The 12,497-nt window shown below is 37.7% G+C and overlaps 1 protein-coding gene across 4 annotated transcripts in view; it reads right to left on the bottom strand.

The window, feature by feature from the left end:
* Nucleotides 1-316: 316 nt before the first annotated feature.
* LOC129775765 (nuclear receptor-binding protein-like) overlaps nucleotides 317-12,497 on the bottom strand; it is a 147,037-nt gene continuing 134,856 nt past the window's right edge. For 3 of the 4 annotated variants that reach the window (XM_055780843.1, XM_055780846.1, XM_055780845.1), the window contains exons 10-12: nucleotides 2,996-3,115; nucleotides 2,696-2,927; nucleotides 318-1,650 (exon numbers count right to left, since the gene is read on the bottom strand). In XM_055780843.1, the coding sequence (XP_055636818.1) occupies nucleotides 1,298-1,650; nucleotides 2,696-2,927; nucleotides 2,996-3,115 (705 nt within the window). In that variant the 3' untranslated portion in view covers nucleotides 318-1,297. Of the gene's footprint in view, nucleotides 1,651-2,695; nucleotides 2,928-2,995; nucleotides 3,116-12,497 lie in introns of all 4 variants that reach the window. The other variant, XM_055780847.1, reaches the window with a different exon arrangement.

Raw genomic sequence — 12,497 nt, forward strand, 5'->3', positions numbered from 1 at the left:
ATGGCCGTACGTGTTGGCCAAGCAGAGCGAACATGAGCACTATGGATCAATTTAAGGAGCTCATTTCAAAGATCTGGGAGGAGATGCCGACGGTATTTTATTCTTTTAACACATTTTTAAAGTGTATTCGAACTCTTTATAATAGCAAAACCGAACTAACGAGCAAAATTTTTATCGAACAGATTTATATTATAGTGCCCAATGTTTTCAGAAGGCGTCTCATTTGTACAGTTATTTGTTATTGTGTTTTAACATGGAATGTGATATAGTTAAGTGAAACTACAAGCTCATCCGTCGAATGGCATCAGCTCTCCTTACGCTTTGACTAAGCACATCGTTTTTTTATATCTCCCTTCTCGAACCTCTCGATCCATACCTAGAATAATTTAAAAGTACGACTTTTTTTTGCTGGCCTTTTGCTGTTTTCTTTATTTGCATATAATTATTTCACGCGTTTTTGCTCACAAGCTGACTTTTTTGTTTTTATAGTTGAATGACTATATTTAAATAACCTGTTTCCTCTTTTCGCATCATTCTCAGTTCCATAAAACATACCGCGCAAAGATTTTCGTCTTCCGCTCAGTTCACCACGACGAAGGAAAAAGTTTTCCGCTACATGTGCTACATACTTGCATTTCTTGGAATAGTCTTCAGCGTTTCAATAACAATGGGCGCCCTTTAGAAGAGCTCTCATAATTCAGCGCGTACTTGCATTCGCAAAGAGTAATACGATTTCGTTCGGTTTCACTATTTCTCGTTGGTTTTTCTTGTTTTTTTTTGTTTATCTATGATCTGTTTAAAACGGGCTGGTACTATGCTTATGGTGGCTGCTATAAGACTTCATTAATTACACGAGAGACAAATTTGCTGGTTGATCCGATCGATCCGATTGACTATGATTGATTCAAGAGGTTTGGTTCGTGATTTCTCGTTTGCTGGCAAGTTTCCTACATCTGATGCTTCGATTGTGGTTTTATGGTTTATCTCGTTGCAAATTTTCAAAAACAGAAAATGATTTTCTGTTAGACTGAACTCAATCTGAAGCGACATTTTTCATGTGTTCCTTTTTTGTTTTGCTGAAAACAACGAAGAACAATTTCTTTTGTCGACTGTCTATTACATGTTTGCGACATGATTAAGTGTACGTATCTGAGTGTTGTATTCCATTTAATTGTTTTTTATGTAATTACATAGCAACTCATTCATTTGATATCTTTGACTTATTCTATCTTTATAATGTACAAATAAGAAATAATGTTTACTTGGTAGGGGTGCTTCTAAAGACATCTTCCGATGCTTACTCGTTAGCCTCATGCGATTCGATCGTCTCACTACACCACAGCTCGTCTTCCGGGACAATGGAAGACCTAGAGGTTGGGGATTGATGCGTCAGGGGCACCATTGTTGATGTGTACTCTCCGCTGTCGTAGCCCAGAGGTGCATGGGTTGGCTCCGGACATTCCTCGATGGCAGCCGTAGCGGCCTCGAGGGCCGCAAGTTCGTCGTCTGGCTGTTCGCGCGCCTCTTCTGCATCGTCGAGACAAGCAAACAATCGGGCGTCGAAGCTATTCACACTGATACCTTCCATAATTACTGGCATGACCGTTAGTAGCGAATCCGTATCCGATACCTTCCAGTCTCGTTCCGAACCTAGGGAACAACAAAAAGGAAAAGTTACAACAACATTAAAGACAATTGTCGAAAATGATAATCAACGAGCTCAATTGCTCCATTTTAGCGACGGTGGGCAATGTTAAAGTAGAGGTGATATATGATTCCACTGTAACTGCTGCTAGCTGATACTGTTGAACATAAATACGAGTGGCGTTGCACACACGCAGTTAGCTGCAACAACTAAGAGGTGCTTGAAACTGTGAGCGAGCAATGTTTCGGACGGGCAAAACACAAAATTAACCAAAAACCAAGTGACTCTCAACGGAGGCGGAACAAAAGCGAACTTAAAAAATATGCCATGGTAATAAAAACAGGAATTAAAAAAATTATAAATATATTTGTGTATATTTCTCCTGCTACGCACTTCATCTCATCCATCGTATTTTGTTGTTGCTGATACTGTTTATCTTTCTTTTTTTCACTATATGCATTTTTACATAGGTCTCCGTTCCTTTTCCTCTCTGCTTCGAGTTACGCAGTTACTGCAAAAATACACTCCTATTCTCACAAAACTATCGATTATCTGCTCTAAATCCTCGTCAAATAGGTGTACAGCTATATAAATAATTATTCTTTACTTAAATAAAAATCATAGCTAATCGATCGATGTACGGAGTGCAGTACCAACACAACAACGATTATGCATTGCTTCTCGAGGGGAGATATATGGTCAACATATACAATTTAGATTGTTGATAATAGGTTGGTTAGCTTAATCTCAAAACACTGTTCCTGCCATGTGCCGTCGTAATGTGACAATATGTGAACGGAATAAGTATTAGTGTGAACGGTAAATGGTGGTGGTGGTTGTGGTGTTTGCAGATAGTGTGTTGGCAGGTGAGCAAAACAATCAAACTAGAATATCTGTAAAAAAATATTGCGCCGGGACGGAACCGGAAAACACTGCTAATCAGGCCAATGGGGAGGATGCTCGTAAAACTGACGACAGCGAAAATAAAACACAACAAGAACAATTGAGCGAGAAGGAGAGATGTAGAAGAGAAAAGGAAGCATTACTAACTGGCCGAATTTACAGGAACATGATGGTGAATATGATTGCTGGTGGCCACCGCTGTTGCACCGCTACCTGACGTGGTGTCCGATCCGGCGATGCAGTTGCCGTCCGAGCTCACCAACCGTTCGCCGGCCTGTGCAGCAGTCGCATTTTGCATTTTCGCCGCAGCACCAAGCAGCTGCTGCTGTTTATTCCTAAGCGTATCCTCTATCATTGTGGCTAATTTTTCACGATCCGTCTGGGGTAGTAGAGTAAGGAGGATTTGAGTTAGCACTTTTTATCATTATCTGGGGAGATAACTCATACCTCATGAATAAATCCTAGGTGAACTAGCTCATGCGAAAGCGTGACGGCTGAGTCGTCCGGCGAGATGGGGCATGTTAACTGTCGGTTCATCTTATCCTCCATCCTTAATAATATTGTCATCTGAGAAAGAAATGTAAAAAAAATATCTTCAGAAATCGTCAAAAACCTATAACTAGATTTAAAATCTTTTCGAGCCTTAGCACAGTATAATTTTAATTTAATCTCAATTGAGCTACGCACCATGTATGGAGGTGCGCTCGAAATTTTCAAGAACCAAAATTATTGGATATTTTCGTACACGTGACTCTTGGGTATTGACACGCCGCCGATAGGGACAGGAGTTCACATTGACTGCTGCCAGCGTTTTTCTTCCATTATTAGAAGGTACTAGCTGACCCGGCAAACTTCGTCCCGCCCACAATTTATTATCTGTTATCAATACCTTCAAACATTTAGGTTTTCTTACTATGCGCAAGATCATAAGTGCAATCGCAGAAGAGTATCTATCCACCATAGAATCATTTATTGCACCCTAAAACCTCCGCCAAATTTGGTTTCCTTTGCTTGATTAATTCTCGAGTAATGTAGAAATTTGCGTTTCATTTGTATGGCAGCCCCCCCTTGGAGAGGGGGAAGGGGTCTCAAATTATCATGAAAACCTTCCCCGGCCCCAAAAACCCCTACATACCAATTTTCATGTCGATCGGTTCAGTAGTTTCTGAGTCCATAAGAATCAGACAGACAGACAGATATTTATATATATATATATATATATATATATATATATATATATATATATATATATATATATATAGATCCAAAATCTCTCTGCGTGTATCTCGTCAAAGCTGCCTGGACCACTGAAATCGCGTCGAACTGTTTGTTTTGCGGGTGTTGCTTTATTCGGGGTAACTTGAACAACGTAGATTCGAGACTAGAGCACGGCCACGTTCAGGTACTCCAGCCGTTGGCATCAAGTTATTTCACTGCTATGCTAACCGTTTGCGAATCCTACAATATGCAAATGCACCACAAATCAGGCTGGATGTTATCGTTTTTGGCCCAATCGAAACACCATGAGTGTGGATCGATATTTCAGGTTGAAGGATTAGTTTACTCCATGATAGGTTCTAGCATTTATGTTATTCGAGAAGGGCCGACCGCAGAGCGAAACGTTTGTGTTTCCATTTGCGATTCTCGGTTGTTCTGTGCTGTAAGACAGAGTTACGTATGTGTATGTTCTCAAAAGCAGCGAGAATGGAGAACTTCGGGCCGTTCTTGATGGTTTGCGAATATGCGCTAAACTATTCGACCCTTCAACTTGTCAACAATCAATTACTTTTCACTCCGGTTTTGCATCTTTGGCAGATATAAAATACATGTTCATTCATCAAATCTATGGACTGAACCGCAATAAGATCTGCTCTTGATTCAGCTTTCGAAATATCTAGCAGTTCACTGCGTATACAGCCATTCCAAGCCAAACCGATGGTTCCCGGAATAAATTGCTGCAGAAAACGACTGCAACATAAACACACTTTTCTAAACGGTTGTTTCTGTTGAAGTTGTTTACTGCGGCGATTTATTCCGGTCACGCAAACCGATATAGTGGTTTTCAGATTTTCGTGAAAAGTGATAGTTTTGTTCCTTTTTGCAAAATATTGCACACGCATTTTTTTTGGATAGCCGCGTGGAAATATTTTTTTTCTTTTTTCAAAAATTCAAATGACTTTTGAACTATTAGACCGATTCAGATGATTGACACATCAAATTAAAGCCAATATGTTAATCTTTCTTGGAAAAAAATTACATTTGCAAAAATTTTGAATTTTGTTTTCGTGATTTTTGATGGTATTTGTTTTCTGTTGTTTTCATTGCTTTGAACTAGAGGGGGCATCTAAATCGGCCCAGTAGTTCGAAAGTTATGAATTTTTGAAAAAAGTCATTTTTGGAAAAATGATTTTTCGGACCACCCGAGACGGTCACGCTAACGAAAAAATGAAAAAATACGTGTCTAATATTGTGTGAAATGGAACAAAACTATCACTTTTCACGAAAATCTGAGAACCACTATATCGGTTTGGCATGGAATGGCTGTATAGCAAAATAATAGACCCGTAATTTTTAATTTTTTCATTATGGTGCCCATTTTCATTTTAGGGTGGTCGGAAAAATTAATTCGTACTAAGCAATGTTGATTATTTGCCTGAGCTTACCGATGAGTTTTACACAGTCACTCTCATTGACGAATCGTCATTCAGTAATGAACCTACTGCATTTCAAGATGCATTTTATTCACGCCGGCTCCATAAGAGAGCGGTCCGATAAGTACTTAGCCTCATCGCCCGATGGTGTCAGTATCGCAAGAGAGATTACTAATCGTGTAGTACATTCTCGTAATCGGCTACTGTCAAAATTTCAGACGAATCGGACTCGTAGTTTTGTTTTGACCGTATGTGGAAGCGAGCATATCCGCGGGTTTTAGAAAAATGGAAAAAATGGAAATTCCGCCGTCGCCACGGCCAAATTGGGTTTTCGTGATAGTTTCAGACCCCTTTTTGGGATGTGGAGGTTTTAGGGTGCAGTAAATGTTTTTACGGTGGTTAGATACTCGTCCCTCTTCTCTAAGGGGGGGCTGCCATATAGATGGAACATAAATTTCTACATTACTCGAGATGTGGGATGTGGGGGTTTCTGGGTATGAGAAATGTTTCTATAATGGTATGACACCCTCCCTCCTCTGGAATGGAGAGGGGGTCCCATAAAAATATTAGACATATTTCAACCAAAAATATTCCAACCAAACATGACAATTGAAAATTTTCGGAAAAATCTGAAGGAAAAAGGGAAAATTCGGAAAATCAAATTCCCATATGTTCTACAATTACATAATGACAAGTGCTGTTAGTCCAATTGATGTTTGCGCTAGCGAAATTGATCTTTGTTCAAAACTGGAAATAGATTTTAATGTGATGAAACGCACTCCTATATCTTCTTCTATCTATACAAAAAAAAGATCGACGGATGTGTTGATAAGAGCAGAACTCGAGGAAGGAATTGTCCGATTTAGGGCTGTCTTTATTCTATTATATTTTCTGTATGAAACATTTATTCCATGTAACGGAGAAACATGTTATTTGCATATGGTTGGAAAGTCTTGAACGAGAACTATGTTTAAAAATAATCTTATATTATAATGATGAGTTTTGTTAGAAATACAAGGAATTTTAAAGTAAAAGATAAATTTAACGGGGTCGAATGGATGATCAATCAATGAACAGTTATGCGATTGGACCCATGAACTTGCTCATAGTAAGAAAACGTGAATGTTTGAAGGTATTGATAACAAAAAACAAATTTTGGGCGGAACGAAGTTTGCCGGGTCAGCTAGTTGACAAATAAAATACGAATTAAAAAAATTAAACGCTCTCGCAACAAATTTTAATAACTTCTACAAAAAAGAACTGATTTTTATTTAAAAAAAACGAAAATAAAGCTTATTATTTTGGGAAATTTTCGATGTGACTTTCCCTTTTTTCCCTTTTTCGATAACGCATTTTAAACGGCGAACAAAATTCTTCATGCACAACTCTAACATTACGACTTCGATGCTGTTGAAAATTCGAGTTATTTCTTCTTTAAGTCCTCCAAATTTTGCGGCTTATTATCATAGCAACGGTCCTTCACGTACCCCCTGAGGAAGTAATTGACGACGAGAAATGTTGAAATTCTTACCATAACAGGACAAAGTTTCATTAAGGCTTCGTTTGCTCGAGTAATACGATTTTGCTAAAAATACACGTAGCCGAATATTATCGTCCCGAAGTGGGGATTGCAGTGTTACCATCGACGAAGCGAAAAAACAAATTTATGAGGAGCTTTTCGATTTCTTTTGGGTGAGCGTTTAATCTGAAAGATCCTGTACCTAAATTGATAAGAAACAAAAACAACAGAAATGAATGAAACAGAAGAACTAATCTTTTAGTATACGTAGAGAATATATCGATTTCACTTCTCCCCGATAAACTAGAATGAGTCAATCGAAAAGACTTGGGCAATAAGGCAACAACAATACGAAAATATCTGAATGCCAGCTATCTGCTATCTATTGTATTTCGGATCCGGTGACGCTAATATGTAAGTACCCTTCATGTAAACGACTTACAACTCCTTTTCAATAATCATTGTTCACCGTTATAAACCACTTGAACTCATTGGCAAGGCTCTTTGCCTATTTCTCGCCTAATCTCTGAACCATATGTCGTACTTATAAACCCACGTCTGAAAAGTGATGCTTCTGATAAAGAAGTTTGGAATTCACCAGTGAAAATCTTGTGATTGGTAATGTCAACACCTTTTTGAACGAGATCAACACATCGGAAATTTGCTTTATGTAGGATAATTTGCATTAATTATCTTTTTCATCGCATCAAATCGGTTGACAAACGCAGTAGAAGGTCAACAATCCACTGCGTTTGGCATTCTCACTAAGGAACTATAATTTCAAGAATACATCTTTGGGAGATATAGGAGCAAAATTTACAAAATTTTATTTATCGAAGGCATACACTGCTCAAACATGCATAGTTGACGTAACCACCAACACCACCACCAGTTGTGGGAAACACCTTTATAAACGGCTTTATTTATAGCGAATTCGTTTTTGTTCAGTTTCAACCCCAGTGCCGCACTAACTGCTGTCAAAACGTTTTTTTATTCACTCAGTTGCGCACTCAGTGTCGCACTAGTTCGCCCCGAAAGCTGCTAGTTTCGCACTGAGATGCTTCACGGGTTGGCACTCGGGTTCACCAATACAACTATACTGAACTGTCAAGTTCCGAGTATTGTTTTGGAAAATCTAGAAATGAAATGAAGACTATGAAAATGGAAAAGCTACTGCTCTTGCTTTTGTATTATTGGAATCGTAATCCAATTCGGATTCTGATTTTGAAGAGTATAGTCGTGTAGACGGCATTAAGCTCCGTGTGCTTTCATTGGGAGGCGAAAATTATTATGGATATTCAGGAGGAATAAACATGCTCTCAAAATCAAAATTATGAATGAAAATTTACCTTAACGTATCGAATATTTATTTTATGTTATGAAATAAGAGGTTTTTTTCCGATATAGCAGAAACATTGAACGAAAACTGTGTCTAACGATGATTTTATATTATAATAGTAATTATTTGTAGAACAAACAGGAAATGCACGACAAATGGTTAAGTGAGTGTCAGGACTACATGTCAAACAATATGAAGTAAAAAATGTCATTCAAATTTTTATATTTTTACACTGCACTTGGCCCTTCTTATCTGATAGAGAATAATTTACCTCCCAAGCACTAATATCGCCACCAGACGTCGACACTGTACATTTGTCGTCGCCAATATAAACAAATCAGACTATATAACGCACACCAACAAACCACCGCATTCGTGAAACTGAAAACGTTTTTTTATTACAGAGTCAGTGTGGCACTGACTCAGTTTTAAAAGCGAATTCGCTATTAGCTTCACCCGTAAGTTGTGGGTTTGTTTGTAGCGCTGTCCCACATTAACACAAATTTGACCACCTTCCTATTGACCGATTGGTCTGAAATTTGGAACACAGCTTTATCCCTGCAGTCATTATAAAACTGCGTATTTCATGATCTTAAACATCCAAGATGGCGGCCACTATAAAATGGCGAATTACATATTTTCCCCATCAATATGGGTATCATACAAAAGTGCTCGACTAGTAGAACACAGTAGATCATGAAAAATCCAAATCCAAGATGACCACAGCCCCCAAATAAACAATTACTTTTTAATGGTTTCACTCAGCTTGACCTGTTTGTATGTATGTTTGAATGTTTGTAGGGTTGTCCCACATTAATAGAATTTTGACCCCATTCCTGTTGACTGATTGATCTGAAATTTTGAAAACACCTTTAATTTTGCTATCATTATAAAACTGCGTATTCCATGATCTTGAAAAACTCAATTTAGTCGTCGCTAAAAAAAAGGTTGAATGGCTTGATTTGGAGAACACACCACATTATGAAACACATTATGAAAATGGTCGACTATGTATTTTTTTTGCAATCCCCTCAATATCGGTATGAAATGAAATTATTTGACTAACAGAATATAGTATATCATCCAAATATTCCGAAGAACATTGGGTGAGAAATAAAAATTAAAGAAATATTTTAGAATGGTTTCATTGTACAGAAGGATACTAATCATACAGATAATGTACTAAAAAATAAAACTTTTTTACATTTGTAGAACTCTTCAGAACTTTGATGGATGAACGCCAATTGGTTGTGGAAACAGCGATTAAATTTTGCTGTTTCCACAGCAAACTGGCGTTGGTAGCATAGCTTAAATGAAACTGTGTTTCTTCGAAAATCAAGCCGATGGCAATGTTTTTCCATCAAGTGTACACATTTTGTACACATCAGATTTTCGTAGTTTACGCGTATGCTGATTATACATGCAATTTTGAGAAAAGCATCGTACTGAAAATTCTTCCCTTAGGCGCTTGCGTCACTTTGCGATATTACGGCAGTGCTGTCATTCTCCTTTTGGAATATTTGGTATTTCCTTTTGGTATATGGCTTTGTTCAGTTTACACACCATTGCTTCCCCTTCTCAAAGCCGGTTATCACATAAACATCTCTTCGTCTAACACTCCGTTAAAAAAAGAGCACTAAGCATCCATCTGGTATGCGGCCAATTCTCCGGATTGGTCATTGTTCCGTCTATATGTGTATAAATATTGCAACATAAGCACCACCTGGGGGTCTCCGTAACCACTTGGTTACGCGTTCGCTCACTAAGCGATCGATCGTGAGTTCAAACTCAGGGCCCTCAATTGACCATCTTTGTGTTGTTATAGAATAACTACGTCCACGCAACCATCATCAGCGATGGAGATCGATCCACGGTGGAACAAAGATCGATTCATCCATACAACTGCTCTGCTCTGCAAGAAACATCGGGCTGCTGTTCTATAAATAACCCAACAATGATCAATATCAACTGTCTCCGCTGTCCGGTCTGCTGAACAATGGAAGAACAGAAAGAATACCCTTACGCCTAAATGGCTACTACTGTGTAATTTACCATAATGTAATGGAACAGAAAACCTAACGCCTAAATGGCTACTACTACTACTACTACTGTGTAATTTACAATATGTAGAAACATAAACATATGTACATGTACACGATAAAAACCCGGCTCTGTTACAGATAAAATGCTAATGAGCCTAATAAATAAATAAATGAGATTAAAAAAATAAGCACCACCCATAGGGAGTGCAGAACCGCAAAAAATACAACAACAAAAAATCTATGTGCTTGCAAGTGCGTGTGCATTCCTTTCAGTTCTGTTCCATCCTTCAGAGGCGAATGAACTGAAAAGTTTAAAACCTCTATAATTCATCACGCTCGCTCCATCCTTCAAACCGACAACGTCAAAAGTAGAACTAATAAAACAGTAATATTATTCAGTTGGGTTAATTCAAACATTGTGCCTTGTTTTCAATCGGAATTAGCTTGCAGATCCATGATATGACCCATCCAGTGGAAATCCTTTGTGGACACCTACAAGCACAATAATTTCATAAAGTCCACATTATAGAACCGAAAACCGATTATTTTATCCGAATCCGGACAGCCATCGAGAGTATACACATTTCCATTTGTGGGAGAATGATCGTTATAAACTATATCATATTTGGCAACTCCGATTTTTCACGTAATTCGTTTTCATCGTTCTTTGCGCTTGGTAGGTAAAAAGCTAAAAGAAGCACGTTTTTTTCTGAGAATGAGAATAATAATTGCGTAACGCGGAGAAGCCCATGTTTATTCCAAACAACAATATGTTTATTATGTATATTTTTTAGACACACATGTGTTTTTTCATCCTTAGAATGTTCACCGGACGGCGTAATAGTAAATCTGACAGTGAGGAAGTGCGAAGCGTTAGAAGAAATGTTTCGAGTATTATTATCTCATCGAGTTCCGATTAGGATATTGAGAAACTATACGCAAGAGAAGACCTGGACGATATGTTAGAAGAACTTACTATAGACGATATAAAGATGTTGATTTTTCAACAGTATATTTAAAATGTTATTTTTCACAAATAAGTATGTTCTACTAGTCAAGTCTTTTCGTTTGATACCCATATTGATGAATTGAAAAAAAGTCCCATTTTGTGATGGCGGTCATTTTGGATTAACATTTTTCATAAATAACTGTGTTCTACTAGTCAAGCCCTTTCATTTGATACCCATATTGATGGGATTTTGATAAAATATGTAGTCCGCCATTTTGTAGCGGCCGTCATCTTGGATTTTCAAGATCATAGAATACGCAGTTTTATAACGACAGCAGAGATAAAGGCGTGCTCCAAATTTCAGATCAATCGGTCAACAGGAAGGAGGTTAAATTTCTATTGATGTGGGACAACCCTGCAGATAAACATACAAACATATTTACAGTAGGTAATGCTAAATAAAACCGTTTATGAGTATAGTATAAAAACTATATTTTCATGTTCTTGATTTTTTTATTATTCTTCATAAACCATATTTACATTTAAGTACCCATTCTATCAAATTCCGTTTAAAAATCCTATTCAAATTGAACGAGAAAAGTGTCACCCAGATCAGGGCGACGGGGCGATCAAGGTGTTAAGGTGGGACCCCGGTCTGGAAGATCGAAAAAATCGAATTTTTGTTATTTGCATTTTTGGGAAGCTTATGCCCTCAGAAATGTTGTCCTAAAAGGATTTCTCGATATTTGATTTCGTTTGAATGTCACAGCCAGAAGTAAAAGGCCACCACAAGGGATGTAGTATTACTGTACGAATTTTTAAACACGTTTTTCTCGAAACCATGTTTATTCAACTGGTAGTATCGATATCTCAGGATCTACTCGACCGATTTGGCTAAATTTATTTTATCAGCATGTAAAAATGCATTATCTAAAGCCTTACATAGCCGTTCTTCTATATCTCATTTTTTATGAGCTTCTAAACAGTGATTTTCCATGAGAAACAACTCATTTTTAACAAAAATGGCCATCATTTTGGCATTTTTTCGAATTTTTAAAAATCTCTATGTAACGCCTTAGGTATTATCTTAAAGTTTTAAAATATTCTTTGGAATTCGTTCTGTGACACCCCGTTGCTTCAGAACCGATACCAACAACAAGCTGTCAACAGCGTAATAATCATTATTCGTGCACTCAAAAATGGAAAATACATCTTCAACTGTACTTTAAGCAATAACCAAATACCCGCACACTTATCCTTCCTCCTAACATCGGAAAAAAATCATGAAAATTAATTATTTTCCGACCATCCAGACAGGGGTCCTCCCTTAACGGTCAGCTAATCGAAAAATCGAGCAACGACTTAGATAATGTTTCATCGCTTCGGAAAGCAAAAATACCGTATGCGTTTTGCACCAAATGATAGCTCAACTTATTAGTTACCACTTAC

The sequence above is a fragment of the Toxorhynchites rutilus genome, chromosome 3 (assembly GCF_029784135.1).
Source record: "Toxorhynchites rutilus septentrionalis strain SRP chromosome 3, ASM2978413v1, whole genome shotgun sequence".
Lineage (NCBI taxonomy): Eukaryota > Metazoa > Arthropoda > Insecta > Diptera > Culicidae > Toxorhynchites > Toxorhynchites rutilus.